At 57.1% G+C, this 25,071-nt stretch overlaps 2 protein-coding genes across 3 annotated transcripts; both read right to left on the reverse strand.

Annotated features, from left to right (window-relative positions):
- Positions 1-228: 228 nt before the first annotated feature.
- Positions 229-1,819, reverse strand: LOC116594726 (translation initiation factor IF-2-like). Its single transcript, XM_032350185.1, has 2 exons — positions 1,745-1,819; positions 229-1,586 (listed from the first exon to the last, which is right to left on the reverse strand). The coding sequence occupies exon 2, from the start codon at positions 1,537-1,539 to the stop codon at positions 703-705; it is 837 nt and encodes a 278-aa protein (XP_032206076.1). The 5' UTR covers positions 1,540-1,586; positions 1,745-1,819; the 3' UTR covers positions 229-702.
- A 1,470-nt stretch (positions 1,820-3,289) lies between these two features.
- EDN3 (endothelin 3) lies at positions 3,290-25,071 on the reverse strand. Of its 2 annotated transcripts, XM_032350184.1 has the most exons (5): positions 24,319-25,071; positions 23,402-23,690; positions 8,272-8,445; positions 7,307-7,345; positions 3,290-4,929 (listed from the first exon to the last, which is right to left on the reverse strand). In XM_032350184.1, exons 1-5 carry the CDS (start codon positions 24,368-24,370, stop codon positions 4,821-4,823), a joined length of 663 nt encoding a protein of 220 aa, XP_032206075.1. In that variant the 5' UTR covers positions 24,371-25,071; the 3' UTR covers positions 3,290-4,820. The 2 variants fall into 2 exon arrangements, with proteins under 2 accessions (XP_032206075.1, XP_032206074.1); XM_032350183.1 differs by having other exon boundaries at positions 3,290-7,345; positions 24,319-25,058.

The following is a 25,071-nucleotide window of genomic DNA, read 5'->3' on the forward strand; positions in this document are numbered from 1 at the left end:
CAGACTCTCAGAAAGGGAAGAAAATGGGGCGCCTGGGTGGCTCAGTCGTGAAGCCCTCCAGCTCTTGGTTTCGGCTCCGGTCGTGATCTAAGGGTCGTGGGATCGAGCCCCACCTCGGGCTCTGGGCGGGGTGCGGGTTGGGCTGGGGATTCTTTCTCTCCCTCTGCCCCTCCCTGCTCACTCCTGCCCGCTCTCGCTCTGTCTCAAATAAATGAATAAATCTGGGAGGGGGAGGGAGGGGACGAGAGAAGGAAGGAAACAGGTGTGCAGGGATGGGAGACACAGAGCAAACGTGGACTCCAGACGAGCACTTCCTGGGCCCCCGGAAAACCGGAGCGGGGCGGGGTAGTGGTGGGGGGAGAGCTGTGAAAGGAGGGTTTGGGGGGTGAGGACCCTCGGGCGGGAGGTCCTGCCGCGGAGCACCCACCGGTCTAAGCCGGAGGAACGGAGATCCCCACCCGGACGCGAGTCACCAAGCGGAGGGAGAGGTCCTGACGGCACCACAGAGACCGGAGGACCCGCTGCCGCAGCACAGCCACGGTCTCAGGGACACGTCCAGGCCGTGGTACTGACCTCGGGGGAGAACGACATCCCCGAACAGTGAGGGGGACACAGCTGACCGCCTAAACCGCTCCCCTGCCCAAGCGAGCACCCAGCGCACCGACACGGAGCCGTCTTCAGACGGACGAGGACACAGAAAGTTCACGACTCCAGAACCGTCCGTTCCGGGGCTGGCCCGGGGCAGGCTCCAGGGAATCCAGCCCCCTGCGGGCTTCCGCCCCCCGCGTTTTCCTGGCGCGCGGGCACCCTCCCGTGGTGGCTGCTGTCCCCGCCGCAGCGCCGCTGGCGGCCCGCGAAGCCGAAAACACGCACGCCGGGTCCGCAGATGCCTGCGCTCTGGGCCCCGTGTGGACCCGCGCGTTTGCTCTTTGGCCCGAACCCCACGAACCCCACTGGGCACGGACCAGACCCAATACGTGGCGCACGGAAAATGTCCCCTTCCCGCCCCAGTGGACGAGCAGCCCCCCTCTTTTCTGGGGCTCGTGTCGGAAGTCCCACGCCAGGGGTGTGTCTAAAACCAAGACGAAAGCCCACAGACAAGTGTCTTTCCCTCGGACGCTCAGAGCTTGCAGACAGGGAGCTGGTTGACCCGGCCCGTTTCAGGCGTGCGGAAATGATGGGGGGTTCGGGGACAGAGCCGGCTCCGGATGCTTGCGTCTGGTCGTCGCCCCCCACCGCTCTCCCTTCCCGCTCGTGTCTGCGCCGCCCCCACACCGAGTCTGACCCACCGAGAGCCACAGCCCCTTGGCCTTCCCTGAGGCCCCCACCTCGGCCCCTGGGCTTCTCTAAGCCTCTGCTCAGCTGGGGCGCCCTTCCCCCCAGGGCTTGGCTCGGCTCACCCTCACTCACCTCCTCCAGGAAGCCCTCCTTCCACCACCAACCCCGGGCCCGACAGCCCTCCTCTTCAGGCCGCCTTACAAACATCCCTCCGGGTGCCTTCTGTGGCAGGCCGGGCCCCAACACCTCTGCCTCTTCCATTCCTCCCTTCACCTGTTGCCAGGTACGCAGTACGTCATTCTGGAAGGCTGGAAGGATTAATGACATACACCTGGCGGAAGCCTGGTTGCATTCATTCCTCCGGGCCCTGATGGTGACTAATTCTTAAATTTCCCTGCGCTAAATACTGCTCAGATCGCAACGGCTCCGAGCATTCCTGCCAGGAGAGAAAGAAGAAATCACATACCCGATGACTGAAGGACCCAAGTGGGTTCATAACGGCCTGAATAACAGGTAACTGATTTGCTCGAGCTTTGGGAGACTTAAGAATTCCTATAAAAGAATTTGGGGATTTAGAGAATATGTGTCTTCTGGGGTAGGGGGGGAATCAACTATCCTGACAATGTCTATAAATCAAATTCTATTACTTTGAGAAATCGTCTAACTTCAAAGATGTGCTTCCGTGAGAAACTTTGAGTCAAAACAGGAGCTAGTGACTAGTTTGGAGAAACCTGGAACACGTGGAGACGAGACCTCATGCCTGCTGTGAGTTCAGGATTAAAAACATTGTTTTATATAGATTTTTTTTCTTTCGGTTGGATCTCTGGGCAAAGCAAGGAGGTAGGCAGGCCGGTGTTTATCATGCCCGTTTTATAAATGAGGAAACTGAGGCCCGGCGGAAGGCTGGGCCCCTTGGTGATTCAGGGGCAAAGCCAGCTTTCTGGCTCCCTGGCCCTCCTGCTGGACTTCAGGGCCCCCAGACTGGCGGGGATGCCCTCACCCGGCCAGGTGCTCTGCTGTCCCCATCCCGAAATTCTGAGACGTTTGAACCAGGAGCCCCGCATCTGCTTTCCGCCCTGGGCCCCGCCCATCCCGCAGCGGCTCCTGCTCCCTGCCCCGTGGACCCCCCTTCCCTTCCTCGGCCACCCTGTGTCTGTGGCATCTCTGTGGGTGCCCGGCACAGATCGCGCTCGTGCCTCCCCTGGGCCCTGGCAGCCACTGCCGCACGGCCTCACGTCCTGCAGCAGAAAATTCCTGTCGGGACTCCCAGTGCATCAAGGCCACAATTCTCTAAGTGAGTTTCACTAAAATGAGAGGCTCTTGGGTTTTCTCAGACTGGATGTGATCAAGCCCACTCAGAATCCCGGGTTTCCCCTTTGCTCTTTGGTGAGCTTCGGTCCACTTCCCGGCCCGGGGAGCCTCCAATCCTTGAGGCAAAAGAGAGAAAGAGAAAGGAGGTTGGAGAGAGGAAGGGGAAGAAAATGAAGAAACCTAAGCCTGTTCTGACTCTTCAGCCCAGAGAGACGCTTTCGCCGTCCTCAAGGCTTAAAGTGACTGCAAGGGAGGGAGGAAATCAAACAGAATGTGGTCACTTCTGGCTGCTCATTCTCGAGAGCTGTACGCAGCAGAGCAAAAGGAAACGGCCATATAAAGGACCGCTAGGGTCAGCCGCCGGTTGCCGGCCGTGACTGCCCTGTCCCCGGACTCCTGCCCCAGCCCTGCTGTGGCCACTCGGGGGCTCCACCAAGTGAATGGGACAGCGCCAGGGAAAGGAGACAATCCTCTCCCCAAACTTCCCTCTTCCCGGCTGCCTTGAATTGTTTATCTTGCTCAGATGGTCCCCAAATCCCGCTCCTTCCTTAAATTCAAGCAGCCCCATGCTTGCCTCCCTCCATAATTGACTTTGGATGGATTCTACTTCCTGGACTGTAACTCCCTCCGAGCTCTCCAGAGGTCCATGAAAAGTCGATGTGTAACCATGCATAGAACACCAGTGAGAAAAACCCACAAATCAGAGAAAACTTCAAGATTTTTTTATTATGCATTTGACAGTTAGTATTTTCTGAGTGTTAGCACAACGAATGAATTTCTCTCCAAGATACCATCTTGCCACAGAGCCAAACAGTTCATGTGCGTTTTAAAAATCGGATTCAAGCTCTAAGGACTAGAAGTTTGGATTCAGAACACAATTTAAAATCTCTCTATATAGTGGCTTTACTTTTAACAGATCCACGTAAAGGAATTGAAGTAAGGAACGGTCTCGAAATAAATAATTGCTTCTCTACGCTACACACCCCTGCTGGCAAACCAGTCCCTCTGCTTCCTCATGGCAGATACTCACTTTCATACCTATAATAACTTAGGAAATACTCATGGAGAACTCAACATTTGGTCAAGGCCACGGCTTGGTCCCCCACCACCTTGAATTTCTCTGCAGGGTGACCTGGGCATGCCTCAAATGGAGGTTCTCCTCTCTCTGCTGGTGGGGGCTGGGGCTTGGGGGCGGAGGGGCGGAGGGAGGGGCCGTCCCTGTTGGTGACATCGTCCCGAGTCCCTCTGTCAGATCCAGTAATCCTGGGCTGGCCGAAAGCACAGCCTGAGCTGATCGTGAGCTGCTGGGCGTGACCCAGTGCTTGCCGATTATATAGATAAATAGGAATTTACATAATTTACAAAGGGTTTGCATTTGTGACTTATTTTGAAGCCATTCCCCAAAGATCCACATTTATTCATGAAAGCAAATATTCTCGCAAATGGCCCTGAGCTGCAGCTGGCTGCCTTTACTGTGGCTCCCCGGGAAGAGGCCCGCCGTGCCCTGGTCTGACGACCCGCAAAAGGCACAGGAAGTCAGAGCCTGACCAAGAGCAGACGCTTAGCCACCCGCCCGGGGTTCAAAGCCCACAGATACTCATGGACTCCTTTGCTGGTCGCAAACATCACAAACATTGTTCTTTTTTCTTTCTTTTTTTTAAGATCTATTCTTTCCGGTGGGCAGCACACACAGCTGAAAATCTCTGTCTACATCCGATAAGCTTCACAGTCCTCAACTCCGCAGAGCTACGACCTGCACCCAGAATCGACGCCCAGCCCCCTCCCGGCTCCCGCCGCAGGGCCGCGCCATGTCAGGACGTGAGTGTTGCACACTCCCGCCACCCGCTGCGTCGCGTACAAGAGGATGCGTGTTCACGTATGCAAAGCCAGCTCGGAGCCCACCTCTCCTCCAGGAGAAGGCGAAAGCCAGCAAGTGGCTTTCCAACGTGCCCTACCGCTCCAAAAACAATTTCCTGCATGAAACCCGAGCCACGGGCATCAGGCTCTGGGGCACATCTGGGACCATTTTACCCATTAGAGAAACCGGGTCCTTTGGACGGGGGCTTTCTTGGGGTAGGGCGGTATTGTTAAGTGAGGACCCTCTGGATGGGTTTTTCTCCCCGGGGGCAAAACGCCTTCCTTGACCTCCAAGAGGTGGGAATGTGAAGCGGGCAGGAGCAGGGACTGAGGGCCCCGAAACGGGGTGCCGCGGGCCTGCTTTGGGGGGGCTCCTAAAACTGCAGAGCTACAGGCTGAACGAGGAGCCCTGCCCGGGGAAGCATTTGATGCTGGAGGCCTAAGGCCCGCTCACTTTGTCCATCCCTGACTTCAGCCTGTCCCAGAGAAAGAGGTGAAGGACAGAAAGGCATGTAGCGCCGCAGAGGTCCCACTGCCTGTACAAGGCGACTTCCCCCGCGCTCCCTCTAGCCCCGCTGCCTGCTTTGCTGAACCTTCTCGCCAGTGCTTCTTGGCAATTTCAGAGCCTGCCATCCGCCCAGGAAGGTGTGAATCAACCACACTAGCAGACGTGGCCGCCGGGAGCTGCCCCGCAGCCTGGTCACGGCTTCGATGATCACAAGCTCGGGATGGTGGCACGCTTCCACTCGGAGAATGTGAATCTGGAAATTACTAACTTGAGTCTTGCAGGCAAGCAGGGACCGTGGCTTATAAGAAAAGATGTTTCTTCCTGAGTTAATCTTCCTACAGGAGCTTTACATGAATTGCAAAGACCTGGAAGAACCACCTTTCCGGCCCCAGGGGGTAGCACCTGCGCTACCTTCCTCACCTTCTGGACCGTCAACACGACAGTAACAGAGCAACAGCTAAAGCAACCTCGTCCTTTCTCTGTGCACAGCTCTCTCGCCTTCCTTGAACGTACCGGGCACATTCCTACCACAGGACCTTTGCACTTAGTGTTGTCCCTGCCTGAAATCTCTTCCCCTTCCTCATCCCCCTGGCTCACCCCTTGACTTCCTGAGGGTCTCTAAGCCAGCGTCACCTGCTCAGGGAGACCACGCTGTCCACCGGATCCCAAACTACAACCAGCCCCAGCACTTCCTGGCCCGACCCGGCCTTCCTACTGTCCCTCATCCGTCTCGCTCTGTTACTTCACGTACAGTGGTCCCCTCTTAGCCATGGTTTCAGTCACCCGCTGTCAGCCACAGCCCAGAAGCAGACGGCCCTGCCTCTGACACTCTCAGAGGGTCCCCAGTAGCCTCGCGCTGCGTCACGGGCCTGCGTGTCCAGCTCCCTCTCCTCCCCACACAGCATCTTGTCATTCCCTCCTCGCAAGGAGGCCAGTACAGACCGAACTGTTTTGAGCCAGAGAGAGCACATTCACAGAACCTTTATCACAGCAGACTGTTTTGCTGCTTCTAGTCTAGGGTGGGCCATTGTTGTCACTCTCTCCTGGGCCTAATTTATAAACCGCGCTTTCCCAGAGGTGTGTACGTGGAGGAAAAAGCACAGTACAGACGAGGCTCGGTGGTGGCCGTGGTTCCAGGCGTCCCCGGAGGGCCTGGGCACGTAGCCCCACGGATAAGGAGGGAGACCGTATCTGTTTGCTGCCCGCTCCCCCACTATCTAAGTTCCACAGGGCCAGACCCTTTGCCTCGCGCCCTGCCGTCCCAGACTTCTAGAACAGCGCCCAGTGCGTCCCAGGTGCGCGATTCACAGGTGCATGAGCGGTGAATCAATGAGGGGAAGGACGGACGCCTTTAATCCCACCCCGCCCTCGCCGAGAGGAGTAGGGGCGTGGGGCGAGAAGAGCAAAAAAGGAAAAAGACAGAAAAGGCAAGGCTGGGACCAGCTGGGGCCTGGCTCGTGCTCTCTGGGGCCTCTCTCTGCCGCCCCGCCCGCCCCGCCACTGTCTCCATTTGTGTTCCGGGTGCCGAAGGGTCTCCCTGGATGCCGAGAAGCCGCTGGCACTAATTCGGAAAGCCTCCTGTGTACCGAGCACGGTTTAATCTTCCCTTGATCAGTCCCTGTAGGAACCCAAGCCACCTCCAGGCTATTATTATGGACATAAATTACCGTCCCATTGAGATGTGCGGGCCATTCATAACAATTCCTGATTGATAGGATGACAAAGAAACCCAGTCTGGCTGCGAGAAACCCTCGGAATCTCTCATACCAAAGACAAGCAGGCTAAAAAACAAAAAACAAAAAACCAATGTGGGGACACGGGGCCTTACTGCCAAGCCAAGCTGCTGTAAGTCACCGCTCGCCAGAATCAGCTGCTGCAGAAAAGAAATGATTTTTTTTTTTTTTTTTTTTTGGTAACGACCACATGTTGCCTCTGGAAAAGGCGACACCTGGGCCCAGGTAGATGAGCCGGGGCTGTTGGGGTCGGGGGAGGGTTGTGTCCGAGCAGCAGGCCAGCTAGCTGTGTCTGGGCCGGGCCCAGTGAAGTCCAGAGCCGGCTGTCGCGGCTCCGAAGCTGCAAGGGATGCAAGGCGTCAACTCTGTGATGGAGAGTGGCTGCCCAGGGGCCGGGCAGTGACAGTGACTGTCCACAGCTCCAGCCTGCTCTGCCCCCAGAGATAATGTACCGAAGGCCCCGTCCCCTGTGGATGCCGCACCCCGTGCGTGCTGGGGCTCCCACCGGCTGTCCTCACGACCACATGCCACCCTCACATCCTCCTTGTCCCCAAGGGTGTGACGCCTCAGAAAGCAGTTTCACCTCCTCGGACGCAGGCCCCCGTTGGCACCGCTGGCTGGCTCTTCTTTGTCAGGATTTGTTGCCGTCCTTGAGTTCCTGTGGGGAGAGAGCTGGTTTTAATGAATCGACCCGCATTTCCATGTGGCTGGTTTTTCGGTGCCAAATTAGGACTTTCTCTTCCCCAGCAGCGGGGACATTAGCGCACTCCCCAGGGATGGCATCTCGGGCACGGTATCCAAGGTTGAGCGCATGCGGGTGGACTCCGACCTGAGCACAGTCGACTCACTCCTCAGTTATTCACCGGATGTTACGAAGCCAAAGAAAACGAGGTTGGCCCTGGGGCTTCGGACAGAGAATCCGGGGTCCCTGACCACAATGGCACCCGCACACTTGAGCAAATGCCACCCGGGGCCAAACCTGGGGTCTGCTCATCTACTCAGGTCCGCACAGATTCACAAACTTCTTAGCTGCCAGAGTCGGCTACAGGGTCTCAAACTCAAGGGCTCCTGAGGTCCCCGAAGTAAGGTGAGGGGCGACACAGGCGGATGCGAGACACACGTCTCCCCGGATGGGAGTGGCTCCCACGAGGTTCCAGCCTCTACAGGCCAGGAGGGGAGGTGGGGCCCCTTGGGGCCAGATGGTCCCATCTGCTGTTTTGCAAGAAGCTAAAAATACACATTGGCAGGGGTGGGTAATTCTTCAATCTTTAAATGTTGGCGACTTATGCAGATTTTGGCAAAGCGCTGGGCAGTCCAGAAGTGTGTCTGGAGACCAGACACTGCTGCAGCAGCCCTGCAGGCTCTGTTCTGAAAGGGACCAAGAGGGCTGGACCCACCTCTGGAGTCAAGGTCATGCTCCAGACCACCCCCGGCCAGGGCACAGCCACGCCCTCCCAGGCCCCGCCCTGAGCCCCGCCCCCAGCCCCCCCCCCCATCACACCCCACGCCCATGCGCAGACTCTTCTGGTCTCTCACTTGCCCAGAACTCCAGATCTGCGGGTGAGTGTGACGGGGGCGTCATACCTGCTGACAGCCAGGGTGCGGGCGCAGAAGTGCAAGCAGGCGCTGTCCTGGCTCTGCACACAAGAGCAGCGCGGGCTCCACTCGGAGGGCTGCGGGCTCTGCGGGAATGGCCCTGTGGACCTCCTTCCCCGGAAGCTTCCTCTGTAGTTGGACAGTCCATAGGGCACGGTCCGTCTGCAAAGGACAGAGCAGCGTCAGGGCCCTGCGTGGACACACAGGCCAGGCCTCCCCACTCAGCGGGGAATCCTTGTGTGACTGGCTGCCTCTGGGAGGCCGTGGACATGGCCAGAGTGATGGGGCACAGCCACACCTCCGATCTGGTGTCCGCAGACTTTCCCCACCCTGGGGGAGTTAGGAAGACTCTGCAGGCAATCTCTACCTCCGTTTTCCCCAAGCTCTCCACAACGGCCCTGGGGCCCAGGGGACAGGGAGGTGGGGTGCCCTGGGGGAGGAAAGGTCGGCACTCCCCAGGGTCCATCCTCTCACACTTCCAGTGTGCCCCCAGTCGGGAGCCCTTGGAGGGCAGTTATGGGTTGTCTTCCTGTCCCCGGCCCGGCACAAGGACATTGCGGCGGAAACACAGGCAGGCCAGAGCACGTCCTCCCTACCAGTAAGAGGCCTGCCCAGCCCTGAGCCCAAGGCCAGCCGGCCGTGCTCTGCAGGCCTCATGCCCAATGTCTTCTGTGCACACGTCCCCGTGCTGTCCGCACCAACCAGAACACGCAAACGGAATTCCAGGCTCATCCTGGCCCCAATGCCGTGTCCTCCAAGACACACACATCAGGAGGGCCCCCAGGCACCCTGAAGACAGCCAAGCCAGAACTGGCCTTGGGAAAAGGCTTATTTAAAAAGTCTTTAAGTCTGGGGGCGCCTGGGTGGCTCAGTGGATTAAAGCCTCTGCCTTCGGCTCGGGTCATGATCTCAGGGTCCTGGGATCGAGCCCCGCATCGGGTTCTCTGCTCGGCGGGGAGCCTGCTTCCTCCTCTCTCTCTCTGCCTGCCTCTCTGCCTACTTGTGGTCTCTCTCTGTCAAATGAATGAATAAATAAATCTTTAAAAAAAAAAAAGTCTTTAAGTCTGGAGCTGTTTGCCAGTCTTATTCACGGTCGGAGCTGGGAGGCGGGGAATGGGGTCATCTGGGACCAGTAACATAACATTTGTCTGTTTCTTATGCTCGTGTTCGTCCAAGACATCACTCCAGAGAAGGAAGAAGACTGCCTGGAGGCAGTGTGGTGGGAAAAGTTAAAAGCATATGCTTAATTCATTAGCACTATTGAACAGGACTGGGGGACAAATTGCTAATTACCAGAGGAAACTTCTGTGGCCAAGTTACTGTTCCAGCAGGGCCGGGTTTTCCAGGAGGAACCACCTTGGTTTCTGTGACGCCCCTGGGGCATCACCAATCATGGGCCTCAAAGGGAGTTCTGACATCTTCTCTGCGTTTTCAAAATAAAATCAAATTGGATTTACTTTAATTTGAAACACACACCATGGAGCATTTCGGGGGGTCGGTGGCAACCCTCTGTGACTGTGACCCATGCTCTGAACCAACTTTCCCCTGCTGGGTTGGAGGCCAGTGAAGGGTGCTGCCACCCCGTTTCCTTTCTCATGTTCTGCCTTGTGCTGGGTTCCTTCCTGAACAGTAGAAGGAGGGTTCCTCCCGCCTCGAGGAAGACCCGGAGTTGAGCAGTCTGTGCCCCCAAAATGGAGAAACCAAGCAGTGTGCCGTCCCGGTCTGAGCTGAACCTGTGCTAAAACCCCATTTCTTCTCAGGAGCAGGGCTGGGAGGTGGGGGGGCAGAGGGGCAGCCCAAATACAGACCCCGCTGTGAGCCAGGATTTGGCTAAAGGTGTGTTTTTCCAGTAACAGGGCCACATCAGATCTCCAAGGGTCGACATTAAACCCAGTCCCCATTTTCGTGGTGAAGACTACACCCAGGAATAGCCACGCTCCTATTTCTCCACCAACAGCAAGTCCTGCAGTTCTGAAATCGCCGTCGCCGATTGTGCGTTTGCGCGAGCAGAGCTGCTCGACTCCAGCGAAAACACCCCGGCGTGCTTCCCGTGAGGAAATGAGGCGACGAGGTGTCCGTTAATAGAGAGATGCAAAGGCTTTCTCACAGCCCAATGCAAAAAGCTCATGCGCAAATGAGCCCTTGTAATTTTCAGAGCGTTTACAGAGAGCTCCCCTTCCCCACAGGCAGGCTGAGAACCCCTGCTCCAAGCGCTGGGGGCCAAGCGTGCTTTCAGGGGTCTGGCCTCCGGAGGGGGTGGGCGAGGATGGAAGCCGGCAGCTGGCGGGTTGAGAGGTGGCCCAGACTACGGAAGAGCCTACCTCTAACAGGGCTCCAGTCCAGTGAGGCCCACCACCCATGGGTCAACAGTTCAAAGGTTTTAAATAACCTCTTAAATAAGACAGGTCCAGCCGCCTACCTGAACAAATATGGCTTCCAAACACCCTGGAGGACCAGGTGTGAATTTAGACTCCTGGGGCTCCACGGAGTTCGGTGTTGGAACATGGCTGCCCAAGGAGGCTGAGCACCCTTCCGTCTGACTCTGTCCGACTCTGTCCTATATCAAGGGGACCTCAACCACCCCTTGGCCACCCTGTGGTCTTTGGGATCTGTCTGGAGCCCTGTTCTGTTCCTTGGTGCCAGATTCTGGAAGACACCTACCTGCAAAGGCCCTGGGAGTGGGCTCAGCGACATTTGGGTAAAGGACTCCAGGATCCTGGACACCGGAGACTCGGTCTGGAAGGGGTATACTTTGAGTCCCACAGAGTGGGAGACATGGCCAGAGAATGATCAGAGGCAGCCCTCGAACACACAGGGCCCAGGGCAGGGGACTCCACTGTCTGGAAGTCACTGTGGGTCACCCCTCCTCAAGAGCAGAAGGCTGGTCTTCATCTTTTGTACGTGCCGTGGACCCCGCGCAAGACTGAGCAAGTAAAGGCTGCTGACTGAGGAACGGGTAGTAATCGTGAGATAATCTGGACGGTAAGACTAGATTCTTTCCAACCTGAGACGTTCAAGCACCACGAAAAGCATTATAAAGAATCCCCAATGTCTGCCAAGCATCCCACATGTACGTACATATGTGTATGTCTCCAGCACTATTCTAAGTGTGATGGGGAGACAGAAAGGTGTTCAGGAGTTCGTGTGATACTGGGCTATGAAATCAGGTAAAGGAAACATTACAAGCCAATGCACACAGGTATGTGCAAGGTGCACAGAGAAAGGTGAGCCGATGATCCCACTGTTAAGCTGTAAAGCCCTTTACACGATGATCACTCCCCTCCGGACAGCGTCCTGATCTATGACAGACTGCATGTAAACGGTTAGGGAGGGGCTAGCAGTAAATTAGTGATAGCTCTTTGTTGTGTAATTGGTCTGGGAATTCAAGGGATGTGATCAGGCAGGAAAGCGCCATCCACTGGCCAGCGGCCTGCATTTCAGACGCAAGAGCAAGAAAGGAGTCGGAGCAAGGCCTTTCCGTTCTGGGCCGCGCTTCCTCCAGGCTGCTCTAGCTGCACGGCCCCCGAAGAAGCACTTGCCCTTGGTTTATCTTGGTGCCCTTTCTCCTGTTTTAATGAGAACTGGAAGTGACCTAGCAGTGGAACAATGAAAATGAAGTCACATCCGCGGAGAGCCTGGGACCAGCATGCTCTCCGGCCAGTCGGTGTAGCTACTGTTGCACAGCGGGGCTTGCAGGACGCGATTCTTGGTAAAAAGTAGGCAGCTCTCGCGCCTGCTCATGTTCCAGCTACAACACGGAGCTCCACAGAAAAGAGAAGCGGATGAGAAGATCAGTCCAAACGCTCTCAGACAAAACAACACCGCCTTCCAGATACCTACATATGCGGCGTCTAGCGTTGTGTGTCTGTGTAAGAAATCGTCCCTCAACCTACGTACGTTCATTATTGATCGGAGACGGCGATGCCACTGTCTTATTTATCACAGTGTTCCTTATTTACCGCTTTCCCCAAATGTCATATATAAATGTTATTAAATACGAAACTTCCAGATCCACCATATGCTTTCTTCATCTGCATATCACACTGACAGCACTCGATTTCTCGATGCAACAAGTTTTTAAATAAGGAAAGTTGGCTTCTTTTTTTTTTTTTTTTTTTTTTAAGATTTTGTTTTCAAGTTCAGGGTTGCCTGTTCATAAACGAATTAATTGCCTCCATCTTTCTGATCAGGGAACCGGCCTCTATACCTGAAGTTTAAAGGAGAGATGCAGACATCCACCAAGGCCGGCCAGACGCAGCCAAAGGAGACTCACTGGTCAAAGGCTCGTTTCTCCAGAAAGTTTAGCAAACTGTCATTGAAAACCCAGTTTTTACCGCACCCCCTCCCGCCGTGCCCCTTAATGAGAGGCACGCTACAGTCTCTGCCCCGTGCTTTTCGATGCGCAGGTGCTGGACCAGACTCTGGGGGAACGCCCAGGAACAAGACAGGTGGGCCTCCACACACACAGTTTTAAGCTACTATAGGGGTGAGCAAATTCGCATTTTATGGGTTTCACCCAATCAACAGAGAGTTGTTGTTGTTTAATCTGAAAATTCCACATAAACATCCCAACTTGCAGCTTCTCCGGAGTGAGTGGGGGCTATGCGCACACCAGCCCCGCTCTCCAACATGCCAACGATCGTCCGGAGGGAGCACTGAAGTCACAGATGCGGCATGAACACTCCCCTTTGCCCCAGCCCCAGCCCCTGCCCCTCTCAGTGCTGACTGACCCTACAGCAGAAGGGGACAGAAAGGACCATCCCGCAGGCAGACAGGCACCAGCGGCCATCGATACCTGTGACCACTCCGCTGACAACTCCCTCTCAAGCCCTGCACACTTTCCAGTGACGGCTCCGTTTCAGACTTTATTAAATTCCTTCTGTGGCAGGCATCACTGACCTGCTCTCCCGAGCGGAGAAACAGCCTCTTGGGCGAGGAAGAGAGTGTGGCTCACCTCCACTCACAGCCTTTGTCCCCTTAACGGGAAAGAAGCGTCAGGCGAGAGCTCTGCTCTGACTGCTATGACAGGAGGGCTCCCTCCCCACAGGCGTGTGTGTCACTACGCCACTCACTTCCACAGGCAGCCGGTGCACCTGCGAAGCAAAAGGCCAGGAGGCCAGAGGCACCAGCTCAGAGAGGGGAGCACCCCTCTCCAAGGACTTGAAAGCCCAGAATTTTCTAGTGCCCAAGACCAATAGAATTTTCTAGAGCCTGAGGCCACCATTGGTCGCTTTTGTCTCCAGGAACCTAAGCACTGCCTTTCCCTTGGGGAACGATCCTCCCTCCGTCCATGTGCCGCACCGGCTCCTGTCTGAGGACTCACCAGTGACCCCAGTTGGGCAAGTGAGACCCCGTCTCTCCCAAGGCTCTCTCCCGAGACGCCTGAGCAAGGCAACTCAACATCCAGAAATACTCTGGGGCTGCTCTTCGCCCGGTGCCCCACGCTGCCCCGTCCCCGTCCCCGTCCGTCTGGGCCCCGGGGCCCCCAGTCTCGGCTCCTCTCCAGCTGCTGGGACGGCTTCTCCCTCTCAGTCCGCATCCTCCCCATAAGCGCGTCCGATACCATGTGAGCTAGACCAGGTCGTCTGGGGTTTGTGGCCGTGACGGCTAGCTGCTCCGGAACTCCCTTCCCTGAGAGCAAAGGGACCGTAACCTCTCGGATTGAATAGCAAGACCCAGAGCGTCTCCAGCTGCTGGGGATGAGTGCACATCTTCTTCACTGCAACCAAACACAAAAGACGGGGTTCGGAATCAGGACAAAACTCGGCAAAGGAAGCCGGCTGGAGTCCTTCCTTCCCCGGTGTGCCCCTGTGAAATGTTTGCTTTGGATCATCCCGTCCTTTGGGCAGGTGAAGCGAGCATCCCGCGCACTCACATCCCGCGCACTGTCCTCCGTCTGAAGATGCTCGGAGCCCAGCCCCAGGCCGGCTCCCCGGCTCAGGCGTCATACCGTCCTGTGAACTATTCCTCGTCCACTCCTCAGATGCTTGTGCAAGTCGGCTGCGAGCCAGGCCTCGCGCCAGACAACCCACAGGGGGCCCTTACAGCCTCCAGGAAAGAAAACAGGCCAGGAAATACAGCTCCTCAGCGACCTTGTTCTACAAGCAGAAAATACACACACACGCTCTCCAGTTCTAAGGCCGACTCTGCAAACCTTACGCTCACAAACAATGTAAAGTGAACTGGGAATTCGCAGCTTTGCTTCCACTGCAGAAAATCCATGCGTCTTAAAGTTGGAAGACCCCAAGGCAGAGACTGCTCACCCTACCACCCAGCCAGGTGGAAAGTGCCCTTCCCACAGCCCCCCAAAATAGCCAATGAGCCTATGGTATTTGGAAACGTGAAAGTGAGCAATGGGCTGTGTGTTGGTGGTTAATTTGGGGGGCCTACTCCCCCACCAAAGGGAAAAAAAATTTTTTAAAGTTTGGATTTATCCAGGACTTGGCTGTTTGGGAATATGACAGTAATCAAAGGCATGTTGCGAGTGTGTTTGAGCCCTGAGCCCCACCAAGCAGAGCCAAGAATGAGCGTCAATTCTGCATCTGTACAGCGAGTGTGGCTGGCTTCTCATGCCCCGGGGTCGGCAACATTGGACCTTTTCAAGCACAAGCCAGGACTCCAAGGGCAGCTGACGCAGGGGTGCTCAGGAAAGCCTCGGGATTTTAGCAGTAACTGTGTGTCGTATGAATGAGGGGAGGAAGGAGTGAGGTCTGAGTTAGCCATTACTTCTGGTCCACACCCCATCTCCCATATGTACTGATGTCGTGGGCTTCTACTGTCGCCCTCAGCTGGCCCATCTCAGAGGGGTTTTCCTGGAGAGAAGATGTCCTGGGCCGGAGGGGGAAGAACCAGAGCTCCTGGCGGCCACCCCCGGGGCACGAGGGAGGAACCAGGTTGCACAGGTGGCCAAGTCCTTGGAGGGGAGACAAGCTTCACGAGACGGACCCAGGTTTCTGGTCCAAATGGAAGACTAGCTCAGTGAGAGTCCCCAGGAAGCACCTGGCCTCGGGCCTGGGGAAGGAAAAGGCCGGCTGGGTCTCGGAAACGGTCTGTCCAGCCCCATATTCCGCCTAGAGATTCTCAAAGCCCCGCGTCCCCAGGTCTCCAAACCGCAGGGCTGCTGCGGCAGGCGCGACCCTTCACTCGGGCAATAAAACCGCAGTGAAACGCAGGACCCCTGCCCCCCAGGCCAAGGCGCCAGGGACCACCACCTGTACTCGTAACACTTCCACCTAGACTGCTGTGTCCTATCACCATATAAACAAGCTTAAAAATAACACCTTAGCCACAGACTTTCTCGTGCGCGCCAGCTCCCTCTAGAACACAGGCGTATCCCTCCCGAACAGGGGCCCACGCTCGCTCAAGGAGATTCGGAGGCATGAGGGGTCCAAGAAAGGGGAACAGAACAAAATGCTCCGCGTTTGTGGGGTGGTCTGCGATCGCTATGAGTTACGGCTCAAACAAGAAGTTGGGAGAACAGGCTCCAACACTACGTGGGGAATGAAACTGTCCGCAGAATCCCACAGATCAGCTGGTTTCCCCTCCATCTGGCGCGGCACCGCGGGTGCACGGGAGGGAGTGAGGCTGGAGTTTCTCTCTCCAGCTCCCCCCACCTTGACCCTAATGGATTCCAGGTCGAATGCAGGCAATCCCACGTTTGTCTGGCTTGGCCTCATTAGAAGTTTATGCAAAGCTGCAGACAGACATGGCTCAAAATAGTTCCCAGCCGTGGAAAGAGTGACCATAAGTAAGGAGCAGGTACTCTTTTTAAAGATGGGGGGAATTTGCAGAGGGATAAGAAAAAGAAAATACAGACACCATCCTACATCCTTGAAATAATCCGCAGTAAGAGAAGACAGTCCTGCTAACTGTTCAGAGCTTTCACCAAATGCTATCGAACAAAGACGCGCCCACCTGCACGACTCGAACAAAGACTCCTTCTCTGCCGAATCCAGCTGTTGGCGTCCTTGGGTCCTGTCCTTGCGAAAGCCCTGATGTACCGATCACTCACCTCAGAGTAAGAATACCTGAGTCCCCGTCGGTACAGGCTTTAGCCCCACACAAGAACCCGATGCTGGGACCCGGGCAAGGTGAGGGAGACAGGGCAGACACGCACGGTGTGGGACCCTGCCTCATTACTAATGTTGACGTTTTGTTGATGATGAATTTTCTGCTTTAAATTTAAAAAAGGCACTAAAAAATATTGCATTAATATTCATTTATCTTGACTACAGACTCTTGGGCAAATCCCTGAAGACCGGACCTGGGGCAGTGTGTTTACCGGGCCTCACCCCAGCCTCGACCCTACAAAGAAACCCAAGGAAAACAGTCCGAGAAAGACACACACACCTCTCTGCTTTCTCGCTGGCCTGCTTCTGACTTTCGGCAGAGCTGTTACACTCCCCGGGTCATAGGTGGGGCTGTCCCCCCCGCCCCGGGGCCACTCATGCCATTGTCAGGTTGGCCTCTGTGCCCCTCGTGGATTCCCAAAATGAGTCTGTTTCATTTTTTTGAGTTCCTGGGCCAAAGCACGGGGCTCCCTGGCTGACCTGTTCCAAAGCGTCCTGTTTGAGTCAGTCCCGAGCAGGCCACCAGAGAAGAAGATCTGTGCCTCCCGGCCTTCAGACGCATTCTCCGAAACCGCTGGGCTCCCCCAGGCTCCCGGCTGGCACAGCTGAGGAGGGCAGCGGATACCCCGTCCTGCCGTCTGTCAGTCCACTCGAGCAACACTTGCCAATGACGCGGGAGTTCCGACGCGCCCCAGACAAGCGGCTCTTCCCTCACGGTAAGACGGGCTCCTGTCCAAGTAAGGGGAAGTGTGTGTGTGTGTGTGTGTGTGTGTGTGTGTGTGTGTGTGTGTGTCCCAGTTGAAGGAACTATTTCGTCATCGGAAACATGACGCAGAATGAGAGCAGGTCGCCTCCCCATGCCGGAGGCCGCGCCGTGCTTTTGCGGGCGGGATGGAAGGTGCGTGGAGGTGCTGGGGGTCCCGCCGGCTGAGGCGCTGGAGCAGAGAGCGGGCCCGGCTCCAACGCAGCCGCGGGGCCTCCTGGAGGAAAGCGCTGTTTGCTCCCAGCTTCCTTTGTTTTAAATTCTTGCAGGAATAAACCACACCAGAGATGTCAGAGCCTTTCACCTGCCTTCAGATTTAAGGCCAAGTTCCCAGCTGTGAGGTCCCTTTCATCTAGCAGAAACCCAAATTCTCCCCCTGGGGTCACACCGGGTCAAGCCCTTCGTTCCAAGCCTTCTTGCTACAAAGCAAACCGCCCCTCGCTTCGAGTCACTGTGCCTCGTTGTGGGGACCGGCTGCGTTTCGGCCCGCCTCGTCTCCAGCCTCGGCCTCCTCACACCCACCCCGGGACACAGAAGGGGACTCTTGGTCCCTGTGACCCCCAAAGTGGGGTCACCTGGTGTGCGCCGACCTCTCCAACAAACTGAAATTTAGCCTCAAGGCCCTCGACTTTTAAAGCCCTATCTTGCCGTGAAGTGTCTTCGGAGACACACTACCTGACCTCAAAGCCGGGATCTAAACATTTACCCGATTTTGAAGGACACAGAATGGTTGTGCAGGAAGAAAACTCACACCAAGTCCAGCAAAACCACCTTTGGTCAGAACCCCATGTCCAAACTCATGTCCCGTCTGGCCAACAGCTGCCTCTCTCCTGGGTCCTTCTCACAAGCGCGTGTGAACCAGTGTGCCCAGTGTCTCCTCCATGCCCCGGGACGGGGTCCTCCGTCCACAAACCCCAGGGCTCAGTGTTCATGCAGGGGACCCCACGAGAACGCAGACAGACCCCTCTACAAACAGGGTCCATGCTGATCGTCCACTACGCTGACGCTGCCCGCACTGCCCCGCTACAGGAGGGAGCCCCAGGCCAGGTCCCACAGAGAACACCGGGGCCCAAGCATTGCAATGATTTACTAAGGGGAGAGCAAGGTAATAGGAAACAGGAGGGGCAGAAAGGGCGGGGCCAAGTCTCTTCAAGCCTGGACGGACCTTTGGCCAGCCCGTCCTTATCAATCTACTTATCAGCGGTCGCTGGCGGGCACATCTTTCCCCCAGCTCTGTGCACCGTAAGCTAATGGCATCTAACAGACCGTCTGCCGAGCTGGCTCTGCGCCCCTCCAGGATCCAGATGCGATCCCGGGTGGATGGTCCCAGGAGGAGGCCTCAGCAGTCCTGCGGAAAGCACTACCTCCTCGCCCGCGCCCTCCAACCACAGAACGGGGTGCAGCAGGCCGGGCCTCGGCCCCAGTGGGTTTACTCCGCCCCGAGGCCGCACAGTTATCCCGATGGTCCTGTCTTCGCGAGGCCGAGTGCTCACCAGGTCACACGTCTTCACTCGGCGTTCACACTGCCCACCATCACCACCGTCATTCACGGCACTCAGAGTCTCCCGATGGCCGGAAAGACACGGTCCCTCTGCTGGAGCAACTGCATCTCTGGCAACGGGGCTCCCGGTCCTGACTTATGGGCCGGGGGGACAGCTGGCCTTGTATCAGCAGGAGGCAGAGGTTCCGGATCCATCCACTTCACTGGAACATTGTTACATTTGGAACGCCCATTCTTGGAAATGTGAGTGTTACTTTCTTGAACAAACAGGGGCAAAGATGAATCTTTGGTATTGTTGCCTTTTTGTGGCAAAATACATTAAAATGCAAGTTTCAATGTTTTTTTAATTACCGTTTTGGTTTTGTTTTGTTGTTTTTTTTTTTTTTTAACTCTACTTCTTTGGGGGAGGAAAAGAACCCAAAACAAATGTCATTCTTGCTGGACTGAGTCCAAGAGGCACGCTTTGAAGAAGCCAGTGTGGCGGGCAGGTTGGTCATCTTGTGCGGTCACCATCCCAGCCAGACTGGCATTGACGCCTCACCAGGGCACGCTGAGAGCGGGGGCAGCACACCGGGGCCACTCAGCCTGTCAGCCAGGACGCAGCACAGTGCCTGGCTCTGGCGCCCTGGGGGCTGTAGACCCCAGAGTTTCCACCACAGCGGAGACGGCAAACATCCCCACCACTCTTTTCAAAAATGCATTCCTCCTGGTCAGCTCACACAGCTCCGAGTTTTGTGTGGAAAACACGGTCCCCATCCCCGCACTCAGTGCCTCTCCCTCATTCTGAGCTCGGAGGGATTCGAAGCTGACAGGTTCTCTCGGGTCTCGGGAGCGGAGTGGGAGAAACACAGAGGAGCTGCTTGCTGGGTGCCCTGCAGCTCCGTCATTCCCTCGATGGGGGGTTCATCCTCCTACCAGGTGTATGGTGGCCGGAAGAGAGGGATTAATTTTATGTGTCAGTGTAGCTGGGCCACCCCAGCCACGTGTTTGGTCCAGTGCCAGTCTAGATGTTGCCGAGAAGATATGTTTTTAGATGGCATTCAGATTTAAATCAGAAGACTTTGAGGAAAGCAGATTACCCTCCATGATGTGGGTGGGCCTTGTCTAATCCGTCAAAGGCTCTCGTGGGAAAAACCTGTGGCTCCTGAAGAGGGAGGAATTCTGCCTGCGGGGCTGACTGCAACATCATGGGCTGTGCACATGCGTACGTGTGTGTATTTACACACACGTGTCTGCACACACACAATGTCCTGTGAGTTCCGTCTCTCCAGAGACTCCAACTAATTGTGTGACTCCTGGTTTTCAAGGACTCGTGGAGAATAGTCCCAGGTGTACAAGTGTGTAAGCACGTGAACTACTTGTCCATGACGTCTTCCTTGTCATCTTATTCTTGGCGCACTTTCCATGACCCTAAGATCGCATGTGTTTTTTCTCTGATTGGGAGTTTTGTTTTTGTTTCTGTTGGCAAGAGGGGGGTTACCGGGGAGGAGGGTTGGGAGCTCCCTAACACGGCCAAAGAAAGTCATGAAAGTCATGAAAACAGTGCCACAGGCCAGCTGTGGCCTCAGCCGCCTCCAGAGGCCCAGCACACATTTGGTTCCCCTTTCTCAAGGCCACAGTGGAAATCATGGGCAACTTCTCTGAAGAAACCCACATTCCCACATGGGTCTCCTGGGCTGTTCAAGCCTCTGGAGAACATCCATTCGCCCTGAAACAAGAAGCCTCATTTCTGGGAGAAAGCTCTGCAGACCAGAACCTCAGTGAGACAAGGAACAACCTCCAAGCAGTACAACCTCACCGAGAGCCAGCCGGCGTTCCTGAACGCCCAGTACGCACTGGGGGCCAGCAGAAAGAACTGGGCAGCCTCAGGTCTGGAAGATGGGCTCACTGACTTGTGATGTGAGGGAGCCAGAGAGTCTCAGCTCTCACACCCAGAAGATACTTCAGGACCGCCTGGTCTCCCGGGCCCTCACCAGACAATGACTTTGCACTAAGATGCATGAAGGCTCTGGGCAGTACCTCGTGTCCCACCTGCAGTCTTCGGGTCCTTACACGCGGAGTGAGTGACCACACTCCCGGGACTGCCCGCAACCCTGCAAATGTCCTCTCGGGGTAGAGTAGGGCTGTGGGGTCTGTCGTCACACGAAAGGACGGGCAGGAGGAAGAAAGACACGAAGAGCTGAAAAATCACCCAAAGTCAAGCCTCTCAACATAGGCATGAGGTTCAAGAGCCCTGCGCTTCCCGGCGTGGCCAGCGGCAGACCCTGAATGCACATTACACACTGGAGAAGTTCCCACAGACCAGGAGGGTCTGCAGCAGGAGGCGGGGATGGGAACAGCCAGGAACCGAGGAGACCTGGTCACTCCCCACGGTTGTCCCGCCCGCTCAGTTCGGCCGTTTCCTTCTTCCGTTTCTCCAGAGGCCCACGTTCCCTTCTCCGAGAGCCCAGTTTCTCACATCGCAATCTTGTCCAAGATGTTTAAAGACAGCAAAGGGACCGGCCACAAATCTATCCAGTTTGGGAAGGAAGGGAAGGAGAGAGGCAAGCAAGGGACGGGGCAGGGGAGGAAGAAACGAGAAAGAGCATCTGGAAGAATCTGTCTCGGGAAAACTGTTCTGCTTGTCTAATTTCACACTGCTCGTCGGGCTGCTGTCCTTTCTGTTGTACACAGAACTCTCCGCACCATCCTGAATCCTTCTTTCCTAGTGTCTAAAATGAATCCGGGTCAGGAAAGAGGGGAAGAGGTCAGTCAAGCTGTCGGGGTGGTGGCGGCGGGGGGACGTCAGCACATCGGCGGCCCCGGGAGAAGTCGGAGGTCCACGGCTTCACACAAGACGACTTGGAATTACGCGCGGGGGCTCCACACAATTCAGAGGGCGCACGTGGAGCCCCCTGGGTGCGTTTCAAGCCCTCGGTCCTCCAGCCGGTGCCAGAAGCCTGACCACAAGCCGAGAGCGGAGGTAATCTCCAAACCCTGTCCTCCCTCCGGTCCGCCACTCTCTGTCCCAGGACCCCGTCCCTAAGGCAGTCGGCTTTCCTTTCTTCCTCTATAGCCACAGCCTGGGACTCGAGCCAAGGCAAGACTCAACCCTGTGCTGACTGCCCCGAATTCTGGATACGCTGGTCAGATCACAACACCAGGAGGGTAGGAATCAGAAAGGACAAGTGTCCGGGGGACGCGGGCTGCGAGAAGAGGTGACCCTGATTGTCGTCTGAGAAGAGAAGCGGATCAGTGGCACCTCGCCCACCGCACAGCACTTTCTTCTTCCCGGCGAGGACGAGGCTGCGTCCTCCCGGCTGTGGGCTGACTGTGCTGACTGGAGCCCGAGTGGACACAGCCTGGAGAGCGAACCCCACCATCCGCACCGGCTACACAATGTGGGGAGCCCACGATAAAATGCCAACGCGCAGCGTCTGGTGCAACAAGTGTTAAGAATTTCAAGACAGTGTTAAACGGAGCGTGGCTCCTTCTGAGCCTGGGACCCTGAGCAAGGGTCAAGGTGGTTTCGTGGAGCCAGTGCCGCCTGCCATTCTGGCATCACGGGGTCACTTTCCAGACCTGCCCCAGATGTGCTTAGATCCTGTCACCTGATTTGAAAGCTGCTCGACCCCTCGGGGACACCCTCCTCGGCCCCTCACTCTGCAGGTGCTCCTGAAACAAGGTGGGTAGGTGAGCCCACCCAAGCTGTCACCCAGTGTGCTCAGAGGTTTGGGGGTGAAGGAAGACACGGGGACCTGAATCAAGGTGGCTCCAAACACAGCAGCCAAGTTGCCCCTCCCAGCGAAAGGCTCTCCTGCACCACCAGCTCCTCCAAGAGACTCCCAAGGAGGGCACCAGCAGGAGTCGCGCCAGGTCCCACGAACACCCTGAGGAATGGAACGCTGAGACATCGGGTCCAAGCCCCAGAGTCTAGAGCTCGGTATGGCAAAGCCCAGAAGGCGGGAAACCAGAGCAAGGTCAGACCCTCTTTGCTGTCAGTGAGGTGGCTGAGGGGATGGGTGCGCAGAGGGAGGGTCCCAGACGGCGGAAGTGAATGGAAGACACTGTCACACCCTCCCAGGGCGGAGCACTCTCCACCCAGTGGCCTTGGAAGAAGGCTGGCTTTACAGCAAGGCCGACCCCAGGACTCCCGTGGCACTGGCCTCGGTCCTGTAGTAGGAGTAAGAGCTCTTCGGGGCTGGAAGGGAGGAGGCGAGGTCATCTGGGGGAGAAGGCGGCAGTGGGCGGCAGCGGGTGATGGTCAGCCTGTGGCAGGACCAGTGGCACTCCAGCCCCGGGGGGAAAGGAGCCTGGGCCCTGCGGAACTCCCCCCTTCCTGGGAAGGTTCCACCAGGCTCCACCGAGCTCACCCCTGCACTCCCTGGACAGCAGGCTGCTTTCAAGGAATGTGAAACTCCTTGGAGCCTGGCAGGGTCGAGTTTGGGGGGGGCGGGCCACTCATCCCCTGGGGCAGGAGATAACTTTCCTCCATCGGAGAAGGACTTCTCAGGTGTCTAATCCCTCTGGCCAGCTCATTTCTCTTGGCGGGAGGGCTCCCCCTTCCACTGGATCCGAAACTCTGAGATTGGGTTTCTCCCAGGCCAGGCCCTCAGAGGGGAAGGGAGGCACAGCCCTGACCGGCAGACCAGGCCTGCGCTGGCAGGAGGCCCCAGCAAGAGCTCGAGGCTGTGCGAGGGTGGGCTCCAGGCTGACCCGGCAGGGATAGGATGAGGTCCTCTGGGAGCAGAGATGCAGGCCAGCCCTCCCAGTCACTTCCCGCCACCCAGGGCTGGGCTGACTCACTCAGGAGTGTTGATCCAGATGATGTCCAGGTGGCAGTAGTAGACACACTCCTTGTCCTTGTAGGTGAAGCACGTACAGCGCCTCGCGCGGCGGTGCACAGGACCCCCCTTGGATGCCTGCTCCCCAAACCGACCTGGTTTCTGCTCCTGCCCAGGGCGTCTGGGAATCAAACCCTGCACTGCAGTAGTGGCCACAATCTCCTCGATGTCCCCCTCAGATCTGGCTGCAGTGGGGGGCCCGGGCATGCCGCTCCTGCCAACGTCCCCAGGCTGGGGGCGAGGCACCAGTCCTGCAAAAGGCAGATTGAAGGACTCCTAAACTCCTGAGTGTGCAGAAATCCCCCCCCCACATACACCTACCATTCCCAAAAACCTGGGGGAAAGGGACAAGGAAACTTTCTGCAAAGATTGCAAGCTAGTTGTACTTTCTGTAAAGTCTCCAAACTCTGCCATGTGTTCTGAAAAGTTTGCAAAGCTATGTGCACAGTTTCAGAAAAGACTGCAAGTTGTGTGCATACTTCGCGAAATGCTTGCAAGCTATTTTCACTTTCTGCAAAGTCTGCAAGGTATTTGCACCAGTTGAGAGCTCTGCAATCATTTTTTGCACAGTTTCTGAAGAGTTTGCAAACTTTTTTGAAAAGTTCCCAACTTCAGGAAAAATTCACCAAGTCCACCCGGCCAGCCCCATCTCCGGCTTGACGGTGGACTGCAACCCCCGGAGCCCCCCGGGGTAGCTGGCGCTCCGTTTCGGTCCGCCCCCCACCCTCCGCCCGCCACCAGCCCACCCCCAGGCGCCTCCAGGGGTGGCGAGCCCAGGCAAGAGGTTGCTCCCCACAATGCACCCTTCCCCGCGCCCCCAGCCCAGGGTCCTTTTGTGTGCGCTCCCGCCGGGAGTGGCGCGCCGCCCCGCCCGCTTACCTGCGGCGGAGGTCACTGTGAGCCCGAAGAGGAGCCACAGCCCCGGCTCCATGAACCCCGATCGGGCACCGGGCCGGGAGCACGGACGCCGGCGGCCGAGAAAGGGCGCTGGGCCCGGCACAGCGACCTCGCCCTCCAGCTGCGGGGTCCGAGGCCGGCGCTCGCTCGCTGCGTCCCCGGCCCGGCCGGGAGTTGGCGGCGGCGGTCACACACTTGAGAGCGCGCTGCCCATCCCTGCGCAGGGCCGGCTGTGGGCTCGGGCTTTTCTGGCGCCCGCACCACCCCCTCGCCTCCCCGCCCCCCGGAGGGGCTGGGGCCGCCGCGCGGGGCCTTTGAACCCGGGGCGCGCCAGGGGTCGCCTCCCGGCGCTTGCGCTGGGGAGCGGGGAGGCAGCTCAGCGGCCGGGGGGCGCACTCAGCTGGCCAGGGGCGGGGGCAGCGCGCCAGAGGCGGTGGGTGCGGTGGGTGCGGTGGGTGCAGTGGGGGGGACAGCTGCCGGGAGGCCACGCGCGCGCACACACACACATACACACATGTGCACACGCACACGCGCGCTCACACACACCCCAATGCCTTGCAGCCCCCTGGACCTGCAGCTCCCACCCCTGCCAGCGACAAAAGGCTGAACTGCGAAGCTGTTACCTTTTATCTTAGCGGCTGTGGGAAAGCAACATTTCTCAATGTTCACCTAATGACACCTTACCCTTGCACAGATGGTCCTGCCAAGGCCCTGGGCGTACTTTACACTCGTGAC

This window comes from Mustela erminea, chromosome 7, assembly GCF_009829155.1.
Source record: "Mustela erminea isolate mMusErm1 chromosome 7, mMusErm1.Pri, whole genome shotgun sequence".
NCBI classification, from domain to species: Eukaryota; Metazoa; Chordata; class Mammalia; order Carnivora; family Mustelidae; genus Mustela; species Mustela erminea.

Coding starts and splice junctions, on each gene's coding strand:
- LOC116594726 (XM_032350185.1), bottom strand. CDS start 1,539: ATGGAAGAGGCAGAGGTGTTGGGGCCCGGCCTGCCACAGAAGGCACCC.
- EDN3 (XM_032350184.1), bottom strand. CDS start 24,370: ATGGAGCCGGGGCTGTGGCTCCTCTTCGGGCTCACAGTGACCTCCGCC. Junction 23,691..24,318: donor CACAGTGACCTCCGCCGCAG/GTAAGCGGGCGG, acceptor TGCCTTTTGCAG/GACTGGTGCCTCGCCCCCAG. Junction 8,446..23,401: donor ATCTGGATCAACACTCCTGA/GTGAGTCAGCCC, acceptor TGTCCTTTGCAG/ACGGACCGTGCCCTATGGAC.